A 20,110-nucleotide genomic window follows, 5' to 3' on the forward strand; every position below is an offset into this window, starting at 1 on the left:
AACATGATTGATCCGAATGAGAGATTTGTATTTAAATCGGCACCATACACATCATTTAAACGTATGTGACAAATCGAATTCATGTCGTACTCGATGAACACGTTAACCAACCGATTAAGTAGGATAATCGTACAGGACGATGTAGTGTCCTGCAAAGCTCAGGAAGACGGTGTCGATTCTAAGCTGGAGACGGCATGGACGGTGCTTGGCCGTCGTCGTCGGCAGCCATGCCGTGGGGCCGGCGCTCTTTTATTTCGAAAACAATGGAAGGGCGCTTTGTTTCAGGCATTGTCAGGCGGACAGTAACGCGCGCACAAAAGTTATAATGAAACGCTATTTATTTAAATGTATAGGTGCCACGGTGCCACCAGCGAGCCCCCTCGGCTTTCCTCCACCATCGCGGTTCACAAACCCGCCTCTTTGTGTACGTGCACGAGCACCAACACCGTCTCGGTCACCAAGCGAGCCGTTCTTATTCCGTATTCTTTTATCCCGCTATCACATTTACGGTGCCATTCTTCCCGCGGCAATTGTCTTCTTAAGGCGATATAAGAAGCGGCGCGTGCGCTGACCGAGGCGCGTTTTCCACCTCGTTGATTAAAAATCGTGAATCGATGTCTAGAGAACCGAGACAACCTTGTTCGGCTTTTAACCGCTCCTATATGTTCGATTCTTTAGACTTGCAGTTAATTGTTTATTCGACGATTGCAACGTGAAAGTCATGGCCGAAGACACATGTACGCCAGCGTTCAAAAGTATACGGACACTTGATCACTTTTGATAGAATATAATTCAATTATAAAATTACAAATAGGAGTACCGATAATAATTTTATCCTCTGAATATAATTATCCTCAGAACTGTCTTAAAGCATTGTAGCATGGTCTATTTTACGATTATTCGTTATCCTGCTGCTAAAGTACGCAGGATGTTGATAGACGTTGTACTTTTAATTATCGTTAGTTTCCCATTAATTCACGTATTTCTCTGACATTCACGTACTGTTATTACAAACCGAGCAAGGTGTTCACATACTCATGTGCTGATATTTTGAGACCAGAGAAGCGCTGCTTGAGAAAGCAGTACCGATAACAATTGCCTTTATTGATGATCCAATGAAGAAGGTAACTCGATATCTCGTTGGGGGACGCCTATTTCATTGAAGCAAATAGAATGATGATTTTATGATGGTCGAGGCTACGTGCGTTACCATCTCCTCGATTCATAGAATCGTGGAAGATTTTTCGGAACGGCTCCATAGAACTAGGATTCGGATAATTTGTCTAATTGCTCTGGATTACTGACGGCTAAATGAAGATCCAAGCACAATGGCAGAATTAACTGAGACAGAGGAATGCAAAGTTACGTTTAAGTGGGAACAACTGTAACAATTAGATGCATATCCGGAGATCTTTGGGAGTGAATGCAATTAGATACCGCTGGACAAACGGGCGTATTATAAATTGCATCTCATTCGGAGAAGAAGACAACGGTTCAGGCTTAATAATCGTTTCCTGCGGTTCGCCGACGCCTGCGCAGAAATAATCACTAATTCGTGCCATAATGAAATAATGGTTTGCCATTTGAACGGCGCGTCTGTGCTCAAGTGCGAATCAATCGTTCGTCAGATTTTCTTTCCGGTTTGTTACTCGACGATTTTGCCGAACAGAATACTTGAAATTACAATGTAACTCTATGCTAAATTTTATCGTTTGTGTTACACAGGGTATAAAGGGTATTCGTTTAATCGGAGTCGTTTTTCTTACGAGCTGTTCAATTTGCCTACATTGAGAATTTTCCTCGCCGAAATCTCCACTACAAATGGATTACCGCGACTTAATTCTTGATAGTGGCAGACTGATGGAACACGTTGCGTCTACTTATATAAGATCCTATTTAAGAGACAATTCATGAATTTTCCGTATTTTTTCCACGAAGAAGGTTCTTTCATCGCGCGTGCAATTTATCGCGGAGCTTCGGAGCTTCTCGAAATTACGTCCACGGAATTTCGCGACAATGGCCATGGAAGTCTCATCACATTCTAGCTGTCGACTGCGATGCATATGAGCTAACGTGCATGCCCGGCTGTTCCTCGTTTCTTTCTTCCCTCGTAATAGAAAGGGAGCGCGTCTCTTTCTTCCTCTTGGCTCCTTTTCGATTTGAGAAAAAGAGTCGTACGACACCTGCGATCTGGCCTATCTTTCACGAATATGCTTCGCGGCGGAGGAAGAAAGGGACAGTTCCTTTCAAACGTGTCGAATGAATCGACAATGATGATATCGAGGGATTGGGTGTAACAATGCCCCGCGCCGTATGGTTCGAGTTCATTTTAGGGTGAAGGAAGGTAGGACCCTTGGTCTCGAAAGGTCGAACCTCGAGCACGTGTTAAATATTCGAGGGGATTTTCGTTTCTCGCGAATCTATCGCTCTTCGATTCTATGAAAAGTGACGCAGCAGCCGAACTTAATCGTTGGATGCTTTAGTCATTTGGAAAAACATCTAGCGTGGAGTAGAAATTTTATATGCATTGATAATGGTTACTGGTATCCAAAAAATTTTTCAATAACACGTGCGTTACCAATATTAGTTATGTGAAACGAAAAAGTATTCTCGTCGCTGATAATGATTATTCGTAACCAAAGAACCTTCTCATTATCAATAATGGTTATTCATAACCGAAGCAAATAATCATCATTAATAATTGTTGTCGATAAGCAAAGAAATTTTGATCGTTTAAACACTCAAGAATTAATATTTTCTAATCATTTAATGTTTAGAAAAATCACTTGAAGACTTGATAATCAATGTCATTTCAATAAAAATGATCTATTTTTCAATGAATTTATCATAAAAATTGACAAAGTAACAATTATTTTTAATCTGTCGTTTATTTTTCTTGTTGCCTGCAGAAATGACGATATTCGAAATTTTTTAATAAAGAACTCATCTATTCATGGTGATATATTAATTCTACGACGAAAACTTTATTTATACTTTGTTATATTAATCATTCCTCCTTCTTTTTATGAGTAACGAAAGCAAATAATATTGTAAGGAGGTAAAAGCTTCAATTAATTATAACCATTTCCTTTCATAAGAGAATTGCTTCGAAACATCAAACATATTATATAAAATCGACTTACATTTAGATTATTTACGGAGTGTTGTATCGAATATTATTTATTCTCTGGATATGTACCTGTGCCTCATCTCTATCGCGGTAACGTGTCGAGCGAAGTGGTGGGGACGCGAGGTAGTGGGGAGATACGGTGGCACGCAGCGATCAGTTCCATGCTGCGCGCGACACGGTAAACGTTGTGATAACGTCCGTTCTCGTTCTCCACTCGAAAATAGTGTGCTTCCGCGTTTTTTTCGGCCGTGAAAGTGACATCTATCTACGTAGCATCTCGTTTCGTTTCCCTGTTCGATTTTTACAAAGCACGTATTTGTACGCGTCGGAGGTGTCGGAGTGATCAGTGTCTTTTCTCGTGGAGTGACATGTTAGTGACGAATATCGCGTTGACAGTGTACCAAACGTCGTTTAACAAAAGAGTCATCCTCCTGAAAGGAACATTTCGTACAAAATAGCTGAATTATGGAGTAAAAACATTTGCTCTTCTCATATATCGGAGTTCATCAATTCGCGGGTGTCTACCTAACCTCATCTTGACCAGCGTAGTACAAACTCCAAACATTTCTCGAAGATGATTCGTTATTGCAAAAAGAGCAGCCAATCGGAGCTCGCGGATTCCGTGAACCAGGAATATTCTTCTTCTTCCTGCGTAACTTTTTGGCGGGACAACATGTGGACGAATGTTGCGCGACGTACTACGTATTATGCAGTGTGCCGTGTTTTGAGATGCGAGAACGAGAAGAGAAACGGTGTTTGTTATGTGTCTCGAGGTCGATGACGCGCATAATTAGATTCCAGCTTTCGTATTTACTATATCTCAATAAGTCGTAGAACGCGCGATGTTGTCTTTGCCGTGGACAGTGGCCGAACCGAGGCGATTTCAGCGGAAATCGCGTTTCTCGGAATCGCGTGTGACTGACGCTATGACACGAGGACAATGCTCGGAATTTCGGTTTTGAATTTTGCCTTGACGTGACACGCGTCGACGAGGCTCGATGTAGTGCGCGGATTGCTATGACATTTGGCTTTGACTGAGTGGCTGTTAGAGTGCCGTATCTCTATCATCCCCGGGGGATCTGATTTATGTTGCACGTGTACCAAATTTCCTGCGACATCGTTGATCGGTGAGTACAGCTTTTTAAATACTGCTTTTTAACGCTTGGTTCACCGCTCGTTCACCAATCGACGCCATTGCATCTCATTTACGGTCTCACCTGTAGTTTGCGGAATCGCAAGTCTCGCGAAACGATTACGCACTTTTGTTAGATTAACTCCGATTAGATAATTCTATTCAGGTCGTAACAGATGTTTACATAGATACGTTTTTTTGTTTGGTTTCTGGTTTTATCACGTATAGCGGACTATATATTTCCTTGAAACTCAAGGCAATAGCTAGTCGGTTTTATATAATATAAATGTGAAATATAATATATTTTAGAAATATAAGCGTAAATTCTCCGACCAGTAGGTAATAAAATTTTTATTTTGGCATATTATTTGTATACGATTATCGATGGTTATCTAAATATTCTTCTAAATTTTTACCTCATTTTATTTCTTAAACTTAAAGAAAAAAAAAAGAGGTAAACGAGTGATAATTAACAAGTGAAATATTGTTTCTTATTACTTGGCGTTTTAAAATAATTTAAAGTAATAAGAAGTTTTTGAAATTTGAATAAAATTAAAGTTATGGGGTCAGGTCATGTATGTTATACATAGTACAGCTACATAAAGCATTGTTTCACGATTATATTTATTATACCATTTATGTATTAATTAACTACATTGAATTCTATATTATTTACTACTTTCATATTGCTACAAAACTTTAATACTATGAAAATAGAATGTAGAAGCTGATAAGAAAAAACGTTTCTTTCATGGAGGAATAAGCATATTAAAAGGAGAGTTTGCTTCTGACAAAATATTCGTAACTTTTTTAAAATAATTAGTACGCCAATGAGTTAATCTCTAAGCAATCACAGGAAAAGATCTTCTTACTGAACCAAAAACACAGCGTTCAAGATTCAGCTCGTAAGTAACTTCCGGGGTCCAACTCCTTAAAAAGGGAAAGAAAGAAAGGTTCGTGGTAAAAAGAAAGAAAAATATCTATATAGAGTCCTATTCCTGGGAAACGAGGAAACGATCAGCGATGCATAAGCGGCTGCCGATACAATCGTGCGCCGCTAGAGAGAAATTGAAATTCTTATCCGAGGCGTGCGCGGCTGAAAGGCTCTCGCGAATCGTATAAAGGCCTCATCAGAACGATCGCTCGAATATCCTCGTTCGAGTTCCGTTGAGGCAAAACGTGAAGGGGAGGGGGAGTTGCCGGTGAGGGCCAAAAATGGGGGAATAAAAATGGGGGGTAGGGGGTTGACGGAAGAAGAGAGGAGGCGCTGGTGGAAGTGACGTTGGATATAGCTGCGGGTTAGGCACACTGGTAAAGGTGGTGGTTGGTCGGGGGTGGCGAGCATAGAGGGTGGGCAACATAAAAGGCCAGCAACCCCTATTCCATGCAGGCTTCAATTGTTTCGGTTAGGCAGCGTTCATTTGTTTTTCTTTGCGTGCGCTTTTGCACGCTCCTCTGCCCTTCTACTCTCTTCTTGTTGTTCCTCTTCCTTCCCCTTTGCACCCTCTATCGTGTCATCCATTCGTTTCTTCCTCTTCTTCTTCTTCTTCTGCTTCTTCTGCTTCCTGCCCTTACTTTTCTATTTTTTTTACTTGCTTGGCCTCTTCTGGTCTTGTGTCTTTGAGTTTCTCTCGCTTTTCACCACGTTTCTTTCATCGTTTCTCTTCTTGACTCTCTCCACCCCAACTTTTATTCACAGGACGCACGTCAAATGTAGATCGCCTTTTCCCCGTCAGTTCTCGTTCATCTCTCTCACCCCTTGTCGCGCGAGGTGTATTAAAATCGACCATTGTTATCGTAGGCAGAGGGGGGTGGCTCGCTAGCGGTTTCGGGGTGGGAACGAGGTGCTCCGTCAGCGGTCTTCAACGCGACCGCAAGGATCGTGCGCCCTGAAAGCTTTTGAAATAACACACCTTCCGTGAATCCCCTAGTCTGCGACTTGCACCACCGAATACAGCACGCGAGATCTGCAGCCACCTGTGAACGTGTGGCTATTTGGTCCTGAAGACACACGTGGCTCGGTATATACTCTGTATACTAACTTTAGTTTCACTGCTTTTCAAACTTCGAACTTCTTAACGCGTCTTCATCGACGATAATTTCTCTTTATTCAATTATTTTTTTTTTTTAATTACTTTAATTTCAAATTGAATTTCTTAATTCAAGATTTTAATCGCATATCAGGATGAGAAATTAGAGAACCATTTAGTTCTTGTTAGCAGACTTTGTCCTAATTGAATGCAGTTATTAATAGGAGATATTAGTTTTATGGAACGAAGGAGGCGTGGAAAATTTAACGTTCAATCGAATCGATGGAGGAGCTGCTCGTTTCATAGATTGGAATAGCGCTCGAAGGGAAGGCAGATGTTACCGAAATAATTATAATTTACACCTGCCCGTAATAAACGAAAATCCACTGCGGCTAGTCGAATCTCTAAACCGATATCGCAGCGTGGGATAGCCGGTGAATTAGGCGGTGTCATCTGCAGGCGTGAAATTTCGGGTGGGTTTAACCGTAACGCCAACAGCTGACAGGATCGACGCGATAGCCTATATAATAACCCTATTGGTGAACTACCCCGGTGACGGATCGCCGATCAATTAATCAATAAAATTCGGCTGCACTTCCCATCGGTAAAACGATAGATGTCCGCGCGTTTTCTATTCATTGTCGACCAGATCCAAATAGAAGATCTCCGCGGGATCATATAGAAATTAGATATAGCTAAATATAGGCTGCGTATAAACATATATTTTGCATTTCAATGTTCTCCGTTGATCATTATCGGAGCTGAACGAGAGATCGTGTATTTTGTTTTATCTTCGTCTCTTTTCGAATACGTACGTACAGTTCACGAAAGTATTCGAACACTCGTAGATACTTGCGAATATGCATTGTATTGTGCGTGTATACGCGTACATAATTATGATAATCGTGTCTCGTTACAGTGCTAATAATATTAAAAAATATTTTAAATAACGCATATAATGCTATAAACATAAAAGCTTTGTGCGATAAGCGTAAACATTTTCACGATCCACTGCACATATAAAAATTTCTCCGCATTGCGATGGAATGGCAGGATTCGTGTCTCTCGGTGGCGGTGATAGTTTGCTTTCCCTGACGTTGGTCTAATCGTCGCATCCTCGTGGCGACGTGCTCCAATAACGGCTATTTCGCTTAATCGTCGTGTCCGTGTAATTGGCATTTCAGCATAAAGCAGCGCCGGTGTCGTCACGTCGTCGTCCCGTTTGACGCGCGGATTTTATTCAAGAACGAACGACTGGTAACGAGTCATTAGCTGCGATTCAGGATTCTTGCCGCTGGAACAAACTCCTTTTCCTTCACCCCGTGTTGCTCCTATCGATCCTAGGCCGCTTGGATCCTCGCATATACGTTCACGCATACACAGGATCAGTGTGTCCCTCGCGGCGTGGCGCGGTGGCATACGCGAATAAATCGTGGCTTCGTTACACGCGACTCGAAGGCGGCAAACAAATAGGGTTAATTCCACGTGCGCCTGCTAGCCTGAATACGTCGTTTCCGAATGGAGGTAATTCCGGTGACAATGTGGCCTTTGATTTCATAGAACCGCACGGTTGAATGACTACCTCCACCCACCGCCTCCTCCGCCAGACACCCCCGCCGTCCTCTGGGTCCCTTCAACTCCGCGAAAACCCTCTTCCATCCTGGCTGCAGCGAATATACATATAATAAAGTAAAGTCAGCCACCGCCAGCTCCGGCCAACCCGGCAGAAAGGACTTTATTCAGTAACTAGCGATTCATGCGAAATCGTGAATCCGTTTCTGCCCGGCTTCGCTTCCACCTGCCCCTTCCTTCTCCTGCTTCCTTTTCCGCACCCTTTCACGCAGTTCGTTTCTCTCGCTCACCTTGTGCACCCGCGTTCGACGTGTTCCTCCGAGTTGTCATCGTCGTTTCGCGTCGCGCTGCGAACGCTCGACTTCCATGATTTCTACAGAAACACGTAATGACCTATCGATTTAGAGTTGAATAGAGAATCGTTCGCAGGGATTCGGGAAAATCGATACGTCCCTTTTGCTTTGTGGGTAGGATCTTCGCGACTATTTCATCGAAACCTTGGCGGGACTTGCCTGGAATCCCTTGGAAATTTGGAATTTATCGGAAGTTGATAGGAAAATCGATAAAGCTGCGGCGGAATCTCTTAGTGAAGATATTAATTTTATCGAAACCTTTCGATTCGTTCTGGAGTCTCTTGGAAATTGTTAGGAAATCTGGAAGCGAAACAGTTGCGAGCTGAAACAAATCGGTGTGTAGGACAAACGAGCGAATGCTCTTTTCCTAATGCAGGGAAAAGTGTATCGCAGCGGGTAGCAAATCTACGTATTATACAGACCAATGGGAGAGCTACGCGTTACATATCCCATTCCCATTGACGCCACTCTAAAAGCAAGATGGAAGAATCGTGTCCTTGTTTTTCATAAATTTAATTCAATCGCCAAGTGATCATAGATATCATCTATCTATCTTGGATTTCATAAAAGAATCGTAGTATTGCTTCGTGTAACTCGTAGGAATTTGAAGGAAAATGAAGAAACTAGGGCCACAATCGGAGTCCATTAGTGACTCTCGTGCTCCGACGAAAGTTTCTGGACACTAGACAGAAAGCGTCGTAGCGTTATCTTCTTCGACTCTGAGGAAAGTAAGTCCGGTTTGATTTTCCGAGCTAGAATTAAAACACTGTTCACCGTTTGGAATCTTATTCGTAGAAAAATTATTTGTAGAAGAAGAAGACGATAAGTCACGTTTTCCATTCTTTTAAAGGGACAGTTTTGAAATTCAACGTGTTGTCGATAAATCTCGTATCACCAAAATCGTTCTCTTATCATCGAATAAAATTATTTGAAGCTAGAGACATGTATTTTGCCAGCCTCTGCATAATTTTAAAAATATTGCTTGTTTTAACGATTATATCTTTGGCTTGTACAAACCTTCGTTAGTTTATCTATACCTAAGTTGATTCTTTATACTAGAAAATGTAACTAAATCTCAAAGTTATAAAATTCTTCAAATTAATTTTATCTTCCATGATGGTTGATTTTAAGGAAGGTTTCCGATAGTCTGCAGCTCTTTGATCTTGGTTACGTTTTATTTGGCTACGTTTCGTTGCGTAAGGCCCTCTCGAGGAAAGTTTCAACGGGCCCTGTCACGTTCGCATCTCGCGTAGATATCTAGAAGATAAAGAGAAGCAGAGGGTGACGATGTTGGTCGCGAGGGGTGGGCGACAGGGTGGTTGCTTTGCTAGAACGAGAAGAACGCGAAGTCGGTAGGGGGAGAAGAGTTTTCGCCGCATTCGGTACTCCTCCGGCTTGGAAATATTTCCGAGGATTCAGCGAGTTTATTAAGGCTATTCAGAGCGCGTCTGCCTCTGAGACAGCATTGTGGATACAATTTAGTCTTATTCATCCCTTCGCGGATGTCTAAATATTTTCAACCCCCATCCCACCCCCTCTCGTCTTTCTTTCCCTGCCTCGTTCTTTGTGGGTCGCCTTCTGCTTCTCGTTCTCTTTCTACGACTTCTATGGGACTTACCCTGGCTGGCGCCACGCACCCTTGTACCATTGGCGGCACATTTGAGTCACTTCAACCTGCAGCCGAGGGACAAGAATCAGTCGAGGCGTCCAGCATCGATTCGTGTGCAATGTCCGTGACACGTGAACTTAAATCTTCTTTCGACGTTTTCATATAAAGAATTTCACTTTTTCAAATTTATATTTCAAATTCACATTCATGTTAACATAATCAACCTTTATAGCATTTCAACCATAGCATTCTATCTAAAATCCAATAAATTTCTCTTGGTGAAAAGATGAATATTTGAATCGTTTCTGTAATTACTCATAATACAACGCATATAAATGCATGTAAAAATGATTCTTCGTTATGCCCCCATAAGAATACGCAGATATTTTTCAATATGCTGTAATAATAAATTAAACGAATCAAGTAATTGTTGCGTATTTGATAACGATGCAAACAACCAGGGACAATTTGTCTGACATAGTACGCGTGTGTATAACGTTTCTACTTAGCACAGTGTAATGTCTGCACGTGATCCTAATTTGTTGGTCAATTACTCAAGTACGTCGATTAAAGAGTCAGATGTAGTTCGCCGTAGAAACATCGAAATTGATATATAGGATGTTTATGAGGGAAGGAGGGTGTATTTATCGAGAGTAGTAGTAGGATGATAAAAAAGAAATCGGTGGCAGACGACTACGCTTCGATCTCGGACAGTCGAAAGGTTTCTCCGTCTTTCTCGACTATTCTGAAGCGTTCAACCAGAGTCGATGCTTTTCGTTCCCTCTCTGTTCACCGGCTGAAATTAATTTTCCAGCCCTCCTTGTTCCACTCCCTTCATTTCCTGGCCTCTTTCTTCTCTCTGTTGGTCTCACTTGAAGCACGGTCGCGATGAATCCTTCGACATCAAACGATTCTTTCTCGAGGCGCGGCTCTCGGCGGCCATTGTCGCGGTGGATAACGCGTTATGTAAAGCGGGTTCTCCTGCCAGTGCGCGCCTCTCGCCTCCTCTTCCTCCTCCCCTTCGTTCCTGGACGGTTTCGCACAGTCCCGGACAATCAAAGGAATCCTATCTTCGTCCAACAATACCACGGCCTCTGCCTGGCCGATAGCTTTGTAAATCCGCCTCGTAACAGCGACCACGACGATCACCACGCCGACGTCAGCGTCGCTCGAATTTTGCGTAAACGCTGCTTTCTGACCTCCTGAACCCGCCAACTTTCATTTGTCCTAACGACCGTACTGTCGTTTCATCGCTCACGCTTTACTAGTCGGAGAATTTTTCGCAGCGAGTTTTCGGAATGCGAATGATAAATGTTCAGTCTCTCTGATTTAACATTGGCGCATTGTATCGATGATATACGTTGAACTATCGGAGACCACGGCAATTTACGGCCAAATTATTTAGTTTCAAAATGTTTAATTTAATTTTATTATATATACTAATACGTATCATGGGAATGGAAAATTCAAAATGAAATGAAATACCATAAATTTGACAATTTGATCGAAATTATTACAGTTATGTATAAAGTCAGTGATACTATTCGACAGTTAGAACTAAAAGTACTAAAAAAGTTTCTATGCTAAGTGTTTAAATACTGTCACGAACCAGTATACGTTTGATTATTGCAATTTGCGAGATTAGAGTGGAGGATTCATCACGCGTGATGCTCGATACACGAGACCACAAAGTTCTCGAGGCGAGCGCACGAAGAAAGCTCCGTCGATGATCAAGAAAGTCGAAATATTAGAAAAATGAAGGCGTAGATGGACTTTTCCTCCCCTGTCCTCTATCATCCCCCTCTTGCCGACCGAGGGAAGGACTCTGAGGATTCCGCCACTCTTTGAGTCACTCTCGCTTCTCGCATTGTTTACAGAGTGATGAGTCTTCACACTGGCGCGAGTGCGCCTCTTTCTTTCCTCCTTTCTCTCGATCCGTCTCCCTCGGTCCCATTTCATTCCATTCTTCCGCGTTCCCGCCATTGTTCCGCCGTTCCTTTTATACGGAATAAAGTATCAAGCGGCCCAGCACAATGTACCCCTGTCTTTCTGGGTTCCCTTTATCTCTTTCTCTCCTCTGCTCGCCGCCATCCCCTTCCCTGCCCACCCCTTTCGCGAAATCTTTGTGCTATCGTCGTTCCTCCCGCCGCGCGCAAGATCGCTTTGAACGTCGCCGATCGTTTCTCGTTCATCAAACGGCGGGGCCTGGAAAGAATGCTCCTGTTGGTTGAAACACGTTGAGCAAACCGAACATTCGTCCCGTGGTTTCGTCACTATATTATTCCACATTCGATGAATGTCTGAGTTATTATATCTGCTTCTTCCAGAGAAGGCTAGATGATACTTATATATATGGTAATTTCCGTTGCTCGTACAGTGCAACTGAAGGGGTTGATGCTTCGATTAATCATGGGGGATTATAAAGGACACATTGCAGGTTTCAAGATATAATTATATTATCGTAATACCTATAATAGCTACATAAAGTATTTCCATATAGCCTTTTATCGTTGGTTCTTCTATGAGTTTCATTTTCATAGAGTGAATAATCCAATAGCTCTCGTTATTTTAGATATTTTCGATGTTTTTGGTCCATCGCTATACTTCCTTCTTTATTCGTTAATATCGATCATTTCTATATGAAGTAGATATATATCTGTCCGTAATGCTGCAAAAAATTGTTATACATCTCAGCATGTACTCTTTGAGTTTACCTTAGAAACTCAAAGTGCGAAACAAGAGACGGCATTACTCATGGAACGACGTGACATTTAATTATCTGAAGGAAAAAAAGAGATACGAAATTCCTGTACAATTCTTCCCGTTGTCTGCGATTGAAACGCGTGTTTCCAAAGGCAGCTCGAATCGACCAAAAGGTATTTAAATCGACGTCTTCATAGCGCGAAACGTCTCGAAATCTCGTTCACGTCGAAAGAACTCGCCTCCCTCGACCCTCTCTATCCCACTTGTGCAGTCTGGCTTTCTCAACCTTTGCGAGATCCTGCTGGAATCGCGGCCGCGCACAAGGAAGAGGATCCTCCTTCCGTTCTTTCGATTCGCTCGTGTATCAGCTCCGTTGGGTGCACCATGCTATTTGCTAATAAGAGTCTTTTCAACCTGCACCTGGTCTTTGCAAAAGGCGGCGTTGCCGTCGGTGATGCCGTACAATTCGTGCAATTTAATGCGACTCGAATGCCGGTATTAATTAACAGTCGGCTCCCATTCACGCCCTCAAGACGCGCCGGTTTATTCTTATCTCGTCGATAGGCTGCTTCTTGCGATCTGAAAGTACGGGATTTCTTTTCATCCTGCAGCTGTTATTCGCGAACCATCGCTGAAGATCTTTCTTGTATTAAAATTCACGCAACCATATATTCGAAATACTTGTTTCTTTCACTGTTTTACGTGAATCGTACCTTATTCCTTTGATAGTTAGTTAGTTGAAGAACAGTTCGATCTTTATATCGCGCGAGACGAAGTTCACACGTGAAACGATCGATGTGTAATTGCGTTTATTACTCTGTTCAATAACAACCAACTACCGAAATGTTTATTTCTTTAGCTATTTAATCTGTTCAGCAGGTCACTTGTTAATTAAAAATTTCTGTAGTTACGATGTTGTAAATTAGCAAAAGCAAATCGATTTTAGTTAAATGGCTTTGATGTAGATGGGATATGATATAATTTATTTTTAACAAATGATGCGTAGAAAGACAAAGGACCCTTAAAAAAGAAATGATTACGTCTGAGAGATTGACAATGCGTATGGCGAGATAACTCGTCTCTCTCGATTAATCGTCTCTTAGTCAGATAAAGAAGATTCAATGGAAAAGTTCGATTTTTATATCGAGATGGAATTCACACGTGGAACGGTCGATGTGTAATTGCATTTATCGTTTCGCTTAATAACCTCGTTAACCGACGCCCTATCGCGTAACAAAGGAAAGGGGAGTGGAATCGCGTTTCGAAGTGATCCCTAGGGATGACTTGACCGAATCCACGGTCACGCAGGGGTGCCCCGAAAGACGACAGGGGCCGTGCACGCGACCAATGAAAGTCAAACTTGATCGATGTAACAGAGACAGGAAAGGTAACGTCGGAAAGCTGATTTGTCCTCTTGGAAACCTAGCTCTATTGTGTAGGAAATAAATTTCTTTGACGATTCGATCGAATTCTGTCGATACATCCTTTTGCTATTACTATCTGCTGCTTCCTTCTCTAAGAGCTTTTGTACGTTGATTTCCGCGCAACCTTTGCTCCCATAGGCGCCACTCTATTTTTTGCGTAAACCTCGGCGACGATTGTTTAGCCGATCTCTCTGGCCCGGGACCGGGTCGTTAATTGTATCCAACGCGTACAATCTTGGAAGCTAGTGCCAATTGAACCTCACTCGAGCGTAAGTGGGTGATCGAGCTGCGAATAACGAAACGAAGAATCGCGGAAAGGGAGAGGGTAGAGGGGGATGCGAGAGAAAGATGGGTGTGGAGCCGCGAAGAAAGGGGGAGGGAGAAAGAGGAACTCTGAAGAGACGACGCACACGACGCCGGGGCGCCCGTGCCGGTACATTCACGTACACGACGCTGCGTGACGTCACCGCATTGTTAGACGAGCAAGCATTGTAGTCACTATTGTGAGTCTCCGCCATTATTCTAAGACAATCGTCCGACACAATGAGACGGACGGGAGGATGAGTGGGGCGGCCGATTCTCTCTCTTTCTTTCTCTGTCTACAGCCACGGTCTAACCCGTATCACCTCTCTTTTTCTTTCCCTTATCCATCTTGCTGCGTGAAGGTACTTTCCACTCGCCCGGCACTTCGTATTCTTTTGGCTGGTCCTCGCGAAGTGGGCGATCTTCTCCCCCGCAACCCCTCTGCTGATAGTTGCATTTTTGATTTGCGAAGAGAATTGAACGATCTCTGCTGCGGTGGTCAACCTCGTTTCTGCATTCGAGCTGCAACCAAGGATTTTTCATTGGAGACCAAGCATAACAGATTCTTCCACGACGAGGAATCTTTAGAGCAAGGAACTGGTTTCCAATACGTACTTTTCTTAATTCACTGGCCACGAGCTTCGAATGGTGAGAATGAGAAAGGAAAATCGAGGAAGAAGGGTATGGTCGAGACGTCAATGGAGAACGACGCATTGAATTCCTGTTACTCCGGGGGAACGATGATTACGGCATTAACAACGGCCGCAAAAATACAATGCGGAAGAACTCGAGCGAGTCTGGCAGAGTGGTCGTCTAATCGAGTCAGCGCAATTAAACAAAGTCGTCCCGTGAGGTCGCGACATTCGCGGATAGCTTTTCCCTCCGCTGTTACCCCGCGCGCAGCTCGATTCACCGGGTCTCTCCCTCGTTCTTTGCGGCTCGTCGTGGAAGTGCAGGGGATGAAAGGAGAACAAGAGAAGTACAGACAATAGATTCGGCTCGCCGGTGTGTTGGTGGCGCTGCATTGTCGCCCGGCATTGTTGCGGCCCGGTTATTGTGTCGCTGTTTTGTGACCGATCGCAAGGTGGCGTGCCTCGTGTGCACGAACCCAACCACCTCGGCCACGATCGTTAGGCACGTTCGCGATTATTCGGAGAAACGATCGTTCGACGATAAACCGGCCTCGAAAGTCGCCTCCCCCGGAAGGTCGTCGCGGAGCGAACGAGCGGCACAAAAGTTTGCGGATCGAGCTTTTTCTCCTATTGACGGCCCTCGCGGAATAAATGAAAGAGTGGAACGTCGTCGAGAGACGAGGGGGGTCCGCGGTGCTCCTCTCGGTTCGTTTCGCATCGCTTCGAGGAACAGTCGTTTCGATGATGTATTCTTTCCTATCGCGAGCATGATTTTCTTTCGTCGTTTCTTTCTCGGTTTCTCCGGTTCCTTGGTATAGTTAGAATCCGCGAGTATGGAAAAGGTTTGGAAGAAGAAAGAGAGCCCGGTCTCGTTAGGTCGCGCTGCAAATTAACTATCAAACCGTGTAAGGTTCGTGAAAGAGGAAGAAGAAGAAGACCGAGACGCGATGCTCTGACGGGAAAAAATCGCGGTATAGCGATGAGTTAGAGCTGTGGATAGAGATAGGAAAAAGAGGGGCGACACTGTGTGGTTGTCCTAAGGCTGTAAACTAAGGCGACCGCGTCGCGCATCCTTAGAGTGGCTGCACTTTGAGTGCGCAGCTCGGTGGTGTGCCGTAGGTGCTGCAGGCGGCGTAGAGAAGGCCATTGTAAGGCCCGTGCACGGTATTCACGGGAATGAATGCGCCCTCTGGAGCGACACAGTCTCAGATGTAAGACACAAGAAGCATAAAAGAGTTGCCATTATGCGAAGCTTAAATAACAGGCGCGCGCTCGCGAACTCTCTCGCGCACACCGACGCTCGCTTAAACACGAACTCGCGGGCTATCTGTGTAAGCTGCCACACAAAGAGGCAGTTGCATTCTACGGCCGGGGTATTTCTATGGACTGTTTGTGGCGCTCCTGCCTTGTACGGCCACTTCTGTCCTCGGTGCCTCGGTCTTTCCCTCTTCACAACTTCTCTCTTTCGTCTCGTCGCGATTCTTCTCTTTTTCTTCGTCGTCGTTCTTCTTCTCTTTCTCGTCCGTTTCTTTTCTTCTCCGCTTTTTCTTTTCTCTTCTTCCGTGCCTTCTGGCCCTTTCCTTCGGACTTTCTTCCTCTTTTCTATCGCGGATCGCGTCGCCTCTTTCTTTTCCTTCTTCTGTCAGAGCCGTCGAGTTCACTTGCTTCCTTAGTTCCGAAGAACGACACCGTCGCGCGATCTCGTAGACGTTGTCGCGACGCATTTTTCAGCGAGCGAAAAGACGACGAGAGTTCACTTTCTTGTTCTCCATCTAGCCGTGCCACCTCCCCGTACCTTGGCAGCTGTGTTAAATGCTAATTATCGGAGAGCGTCGCCAGGAGGGACAGTGCTTCTCCGAGAAAAACAAGTTACGTTATGACCTGACGATGAAAGTGGAATTTCCATGAAACGACGATTAACTTGGAAACATCTTCGTACGTACAAGACACTGGTAAATCGTACCAAACTTACGAACAAACTGTGAAAACGTTGTTCGTTAAAACGTTGGAAGTTAAAGGACGATTTTATACGTCGATTACGATAGATCGGACACGGCAGGGATACGGGCGCAAACTGATTCAGGGCAAGTAGAAACAACAGGTGCACGCCAGACGAGCGGGCTGCTAACGCCGAGGTTTCGATCGTTCAACCCCTTGACTCACAACCCCTCCAGAACTCGCGGTTATGTCAGGCGTTGGCCTCTGGCATTGCGGTAGGTTCCACGCGTTACCCTCGTCCCTGATCTCCGTTCTGATCCCTCTGGTTTATTCCGCATAGCGGTTACTCGGTGGTGTTTCGTCCCTCCGTTTGATAATCCAATCGTTTTGCTTTAACCGATTGTCAAACTTTATTAACTCTTTCTACAGAAAATATAGTATTTTGAGAAGCAGATTGAAGAAAATTAAATTATTTTTTATGGCGAATTCTCCTTTATCCGTGACGAGAAAGTTTGATTCGCGTTGTATCCCTTTGGTTGATTCGCGAAACTTTTTATTCGCTTTTCCTACGAGAAGATTAACTCACACGGGGTTGGCATTGTTTCGAACTTAAAATAACCCACATCGAAGCATGCAGGTGTCTTTTTTCCGTTCTCTATACGCCAACGGACGAGTCAATGGTGTAATGTGGGTGGTGGATCGGGTAGGTGCGCGCGCCCTTATTCGACTCTTTTGTCTAGGCGTCCATTCTCTGGCACATTATCAGGCCTATTGTCCCTCACATTGTTACCCCTACCCCGTCGTCTCATTGTTTTGCAATTTCCCCCACTTAACCGATACGACCGCCCCACCAACATCCCTTTTCTCGGTTCTCCTTCTTGTTCTCTCCCGCTAACCATCCCTATATTCCTTCGCATTCGCTTGCCCTATTGCACCGTCGGTCCTTTCCTCTATCGCGTATTCCAGCTTCTCCATCGTGTTTCGTGTGTGCCTTGAAAAGCTAACGAGACGTTCGTTATCTTGTCTTCTGGAAATGTATTTAAGTGCACGTATGGGGAAAATGGAAATAGCAGGTCTGCGTCTATATGGTTGGAGATTATGCAGCACGGTTTGCGGCAAGTTTCACGTTCCCTTACACGCTTCTATGCTTATTGGTAGGTGATATGGTTGAAAATTTTCGACATCTCGCTTTAGGAGAACGCATTGTCCTTCGATAATTTATTAATTTCTGCACACACCGTTTGCTATACGCGGTAATGCGACCACACGTCTGCGCTGAATAGGATTGGAAAGAGATGTGGAAAAAAGAAATGAGGCGACCGGTGGTTCGCTTCGTAATTCCTCGACGCTAGCAACGAAGGGAAAGTTTCGAAACGAGAATTTCAGTCACCGCAGCAACCAGAAAGGACGGATGCCTGGAAAACAATAATTAGGAACGCCCGGTGCGCGAATCCGTACAACGTTCAGTTGAGAATATATTTCCGAGCTTTCAGCTCACTCCCTCACCCCCTGTGTCTTTCTCCGCTCTGGCTGCGCCACTCGCCCCTCCGCTCGAAGCCCTTGGAACTCCGTAAAATAGACAAAAGCTCTGCTGCCGAACAATTCGTCTATTCTACTGCGCGGTTACGAGCGAACGAGCTTGAGCGTATAACATATTCGCATGGACTCTCTCTCACTCTCCCGCACGCTCACTCTCTCCCTCTCCCTCTGCACGCCCCCTCTACCTTACCACCCTTTTCCTCCCCTTTATCCAACACCAAACTCGACGTCCTCCTGCTTCTCCTCGATCCCTTTTACACGGCGATCGTCCTTCGTCCTGTGCGTGTGACCGACGACACTGGCATCCACACACGTTTGACTGCACCTGTGTATACCTTTTCATCGCACCGCCCTATTCTGTGAGCGCAGTTTCCAACTTTTAACAGGTTCCTCTGTCGGCAGACGTGGCTATTTGCGTCCTCCTACCTTCCCGTTGATTCCATCGAGTCTTTCGATTAGCCGATCTTGCACAGCGTAGTATATACGTTCGTGTTGTCCAATTTTCTCATCCGTTATTTTCCTATTCTCTGAGAGTCTGCTCGATCGTTGGCCCTGTAAATTTGGTCGGTTTTAGGCCGAGCTTTCGATTCAGGCCGGAAAATCGTTGTTTAACGGACGGACGGGGGTCGTAGAGACACAGAGAGAAGTTCGTTCGCGCGAACTTTCTCTCGGATCGGCGAGAGACCGGCATTGTGAGGCCGGAAACGAGGGAAAAAATTCAAATTATTCCGGCACGCATTTAGGCTTTTTCTGCGGGGAACGACAGCGCCGGTTAAATTTGCATCGGCAGCTTATTCACTGCCGTGAAATCTGGAAATCTCGAGCAGCAGCCGCGTGCAAGCTTTCCGCGAGAGGACTCGTATTGTACGAGTCGCATAGAATTCGCGCACTGAATGCTCTCGCCACCCTCTCCCAACTTTCCTCCTCCTCTCTCCCTCTTGCTTTTCTCTTACTCACTCACTGTTCTTTCCTTCTGCGTTTTTCTTTCTTCCTACTCCTGCTGTCTCTTTTTCCTCTTCCCCTCTCCTTTCTCTTTTCTCGTTGAAGCCTCTTTTTATTACGGTTTATAATACGCAATATATCCCGACGCTCGCGCCGGAAGATTAATAAGACTGACGCGAGGTATCGACATTCGAATAGAATGGCTTTGAACGAGCGTATCGGGCATTTGGCTGGTATTTTCGTGACAGCATCACGACGCCTCGTTTGTCACATTACGAGCCATCGACTTTTCCCCTCCGGCGGTGCGCCGCAGACGCGCGTGCTACCGTATGCAGCGAAATTATGCAGCCCGATGCATAATTCCGACGATGCTTTCGCGACCGTCGCGCTACTACTGATTCGTTCAAGCGGTTCAACCGTACCGGCAATCGCTCTTGACGTGCACGCCGATCATCGCATCGCGTGCGTCCTCGTTATCGTTACAAGACAGATAGGAATACTATTATTTATCTCGTTCGTGTATACGCTTAGAGAACGTTTCCAGCTTGTTGAAACTTGCTGCACGATTTTCTTCGTCTTTCCGGTGTAAATGATCGACGTAATCGTAAAAGATATCACGCGTACATTCCTTTCACATTATACGTCATTTTCACTGCCATTCATCCGATATCTACGCGTCATCGATGTTTGCTTTTGCTACGCGATATCCTTGGAAACACAGGATACGATTGCGCCTATAGCTAGCGTGGATGTGTCGGCAGGTGCCAATTCTCTCTACTCGTGTCCCATTCTGTTTTGCCTCC

General features: G+C 44.6%; 1 protein-coding gene across 6 annotated transcripts in view; it reads left to right on the forward strand.

Annotated features, from left to right (window-relative positions):
* LOC117216561 overlaps nucleotides 1-20,110 on the forward strand; it is a 202,144-nt gene that overhangs the window by 15,318 nt on the left and 166,716 nt on the right. Inside the window, exon 1 of one of the 6 annotated variants that reach the window (XM_033463346.1) lies at nucleotides 3,170-4,257. The exons of the other annotated variants lie outside the window; for them this stretch is intronic. Coding sequence (XP_033319237.1) covers nucleotides 4,217-4,257 — 41 coding nt within the window. The 5' untranslated portion in view covers nucleotides 3,170-4,216. Of the gene's footprint in view, nucleotides 1-3,169; nucleotides 4,258-20,110 lie in introns of those variants that run through there. 6 annotated transcript variants of the gene reach the window in all.

Source organism: Bombus bifarius, unplaced genomic scaffold (genome assembly GCF_011952205.1).
Source record: "Bombus bifarius isolate JDL3187 unplaced genomic scaffold, Bbif_JDL3187 scf7180000010271, whole genome shotgun sequence".
NCBI lineage: Eukaryota > Metazoa > Arthropoda > Insecta > Hymenoptera > Apidae > Bombus > Bombus bifarius.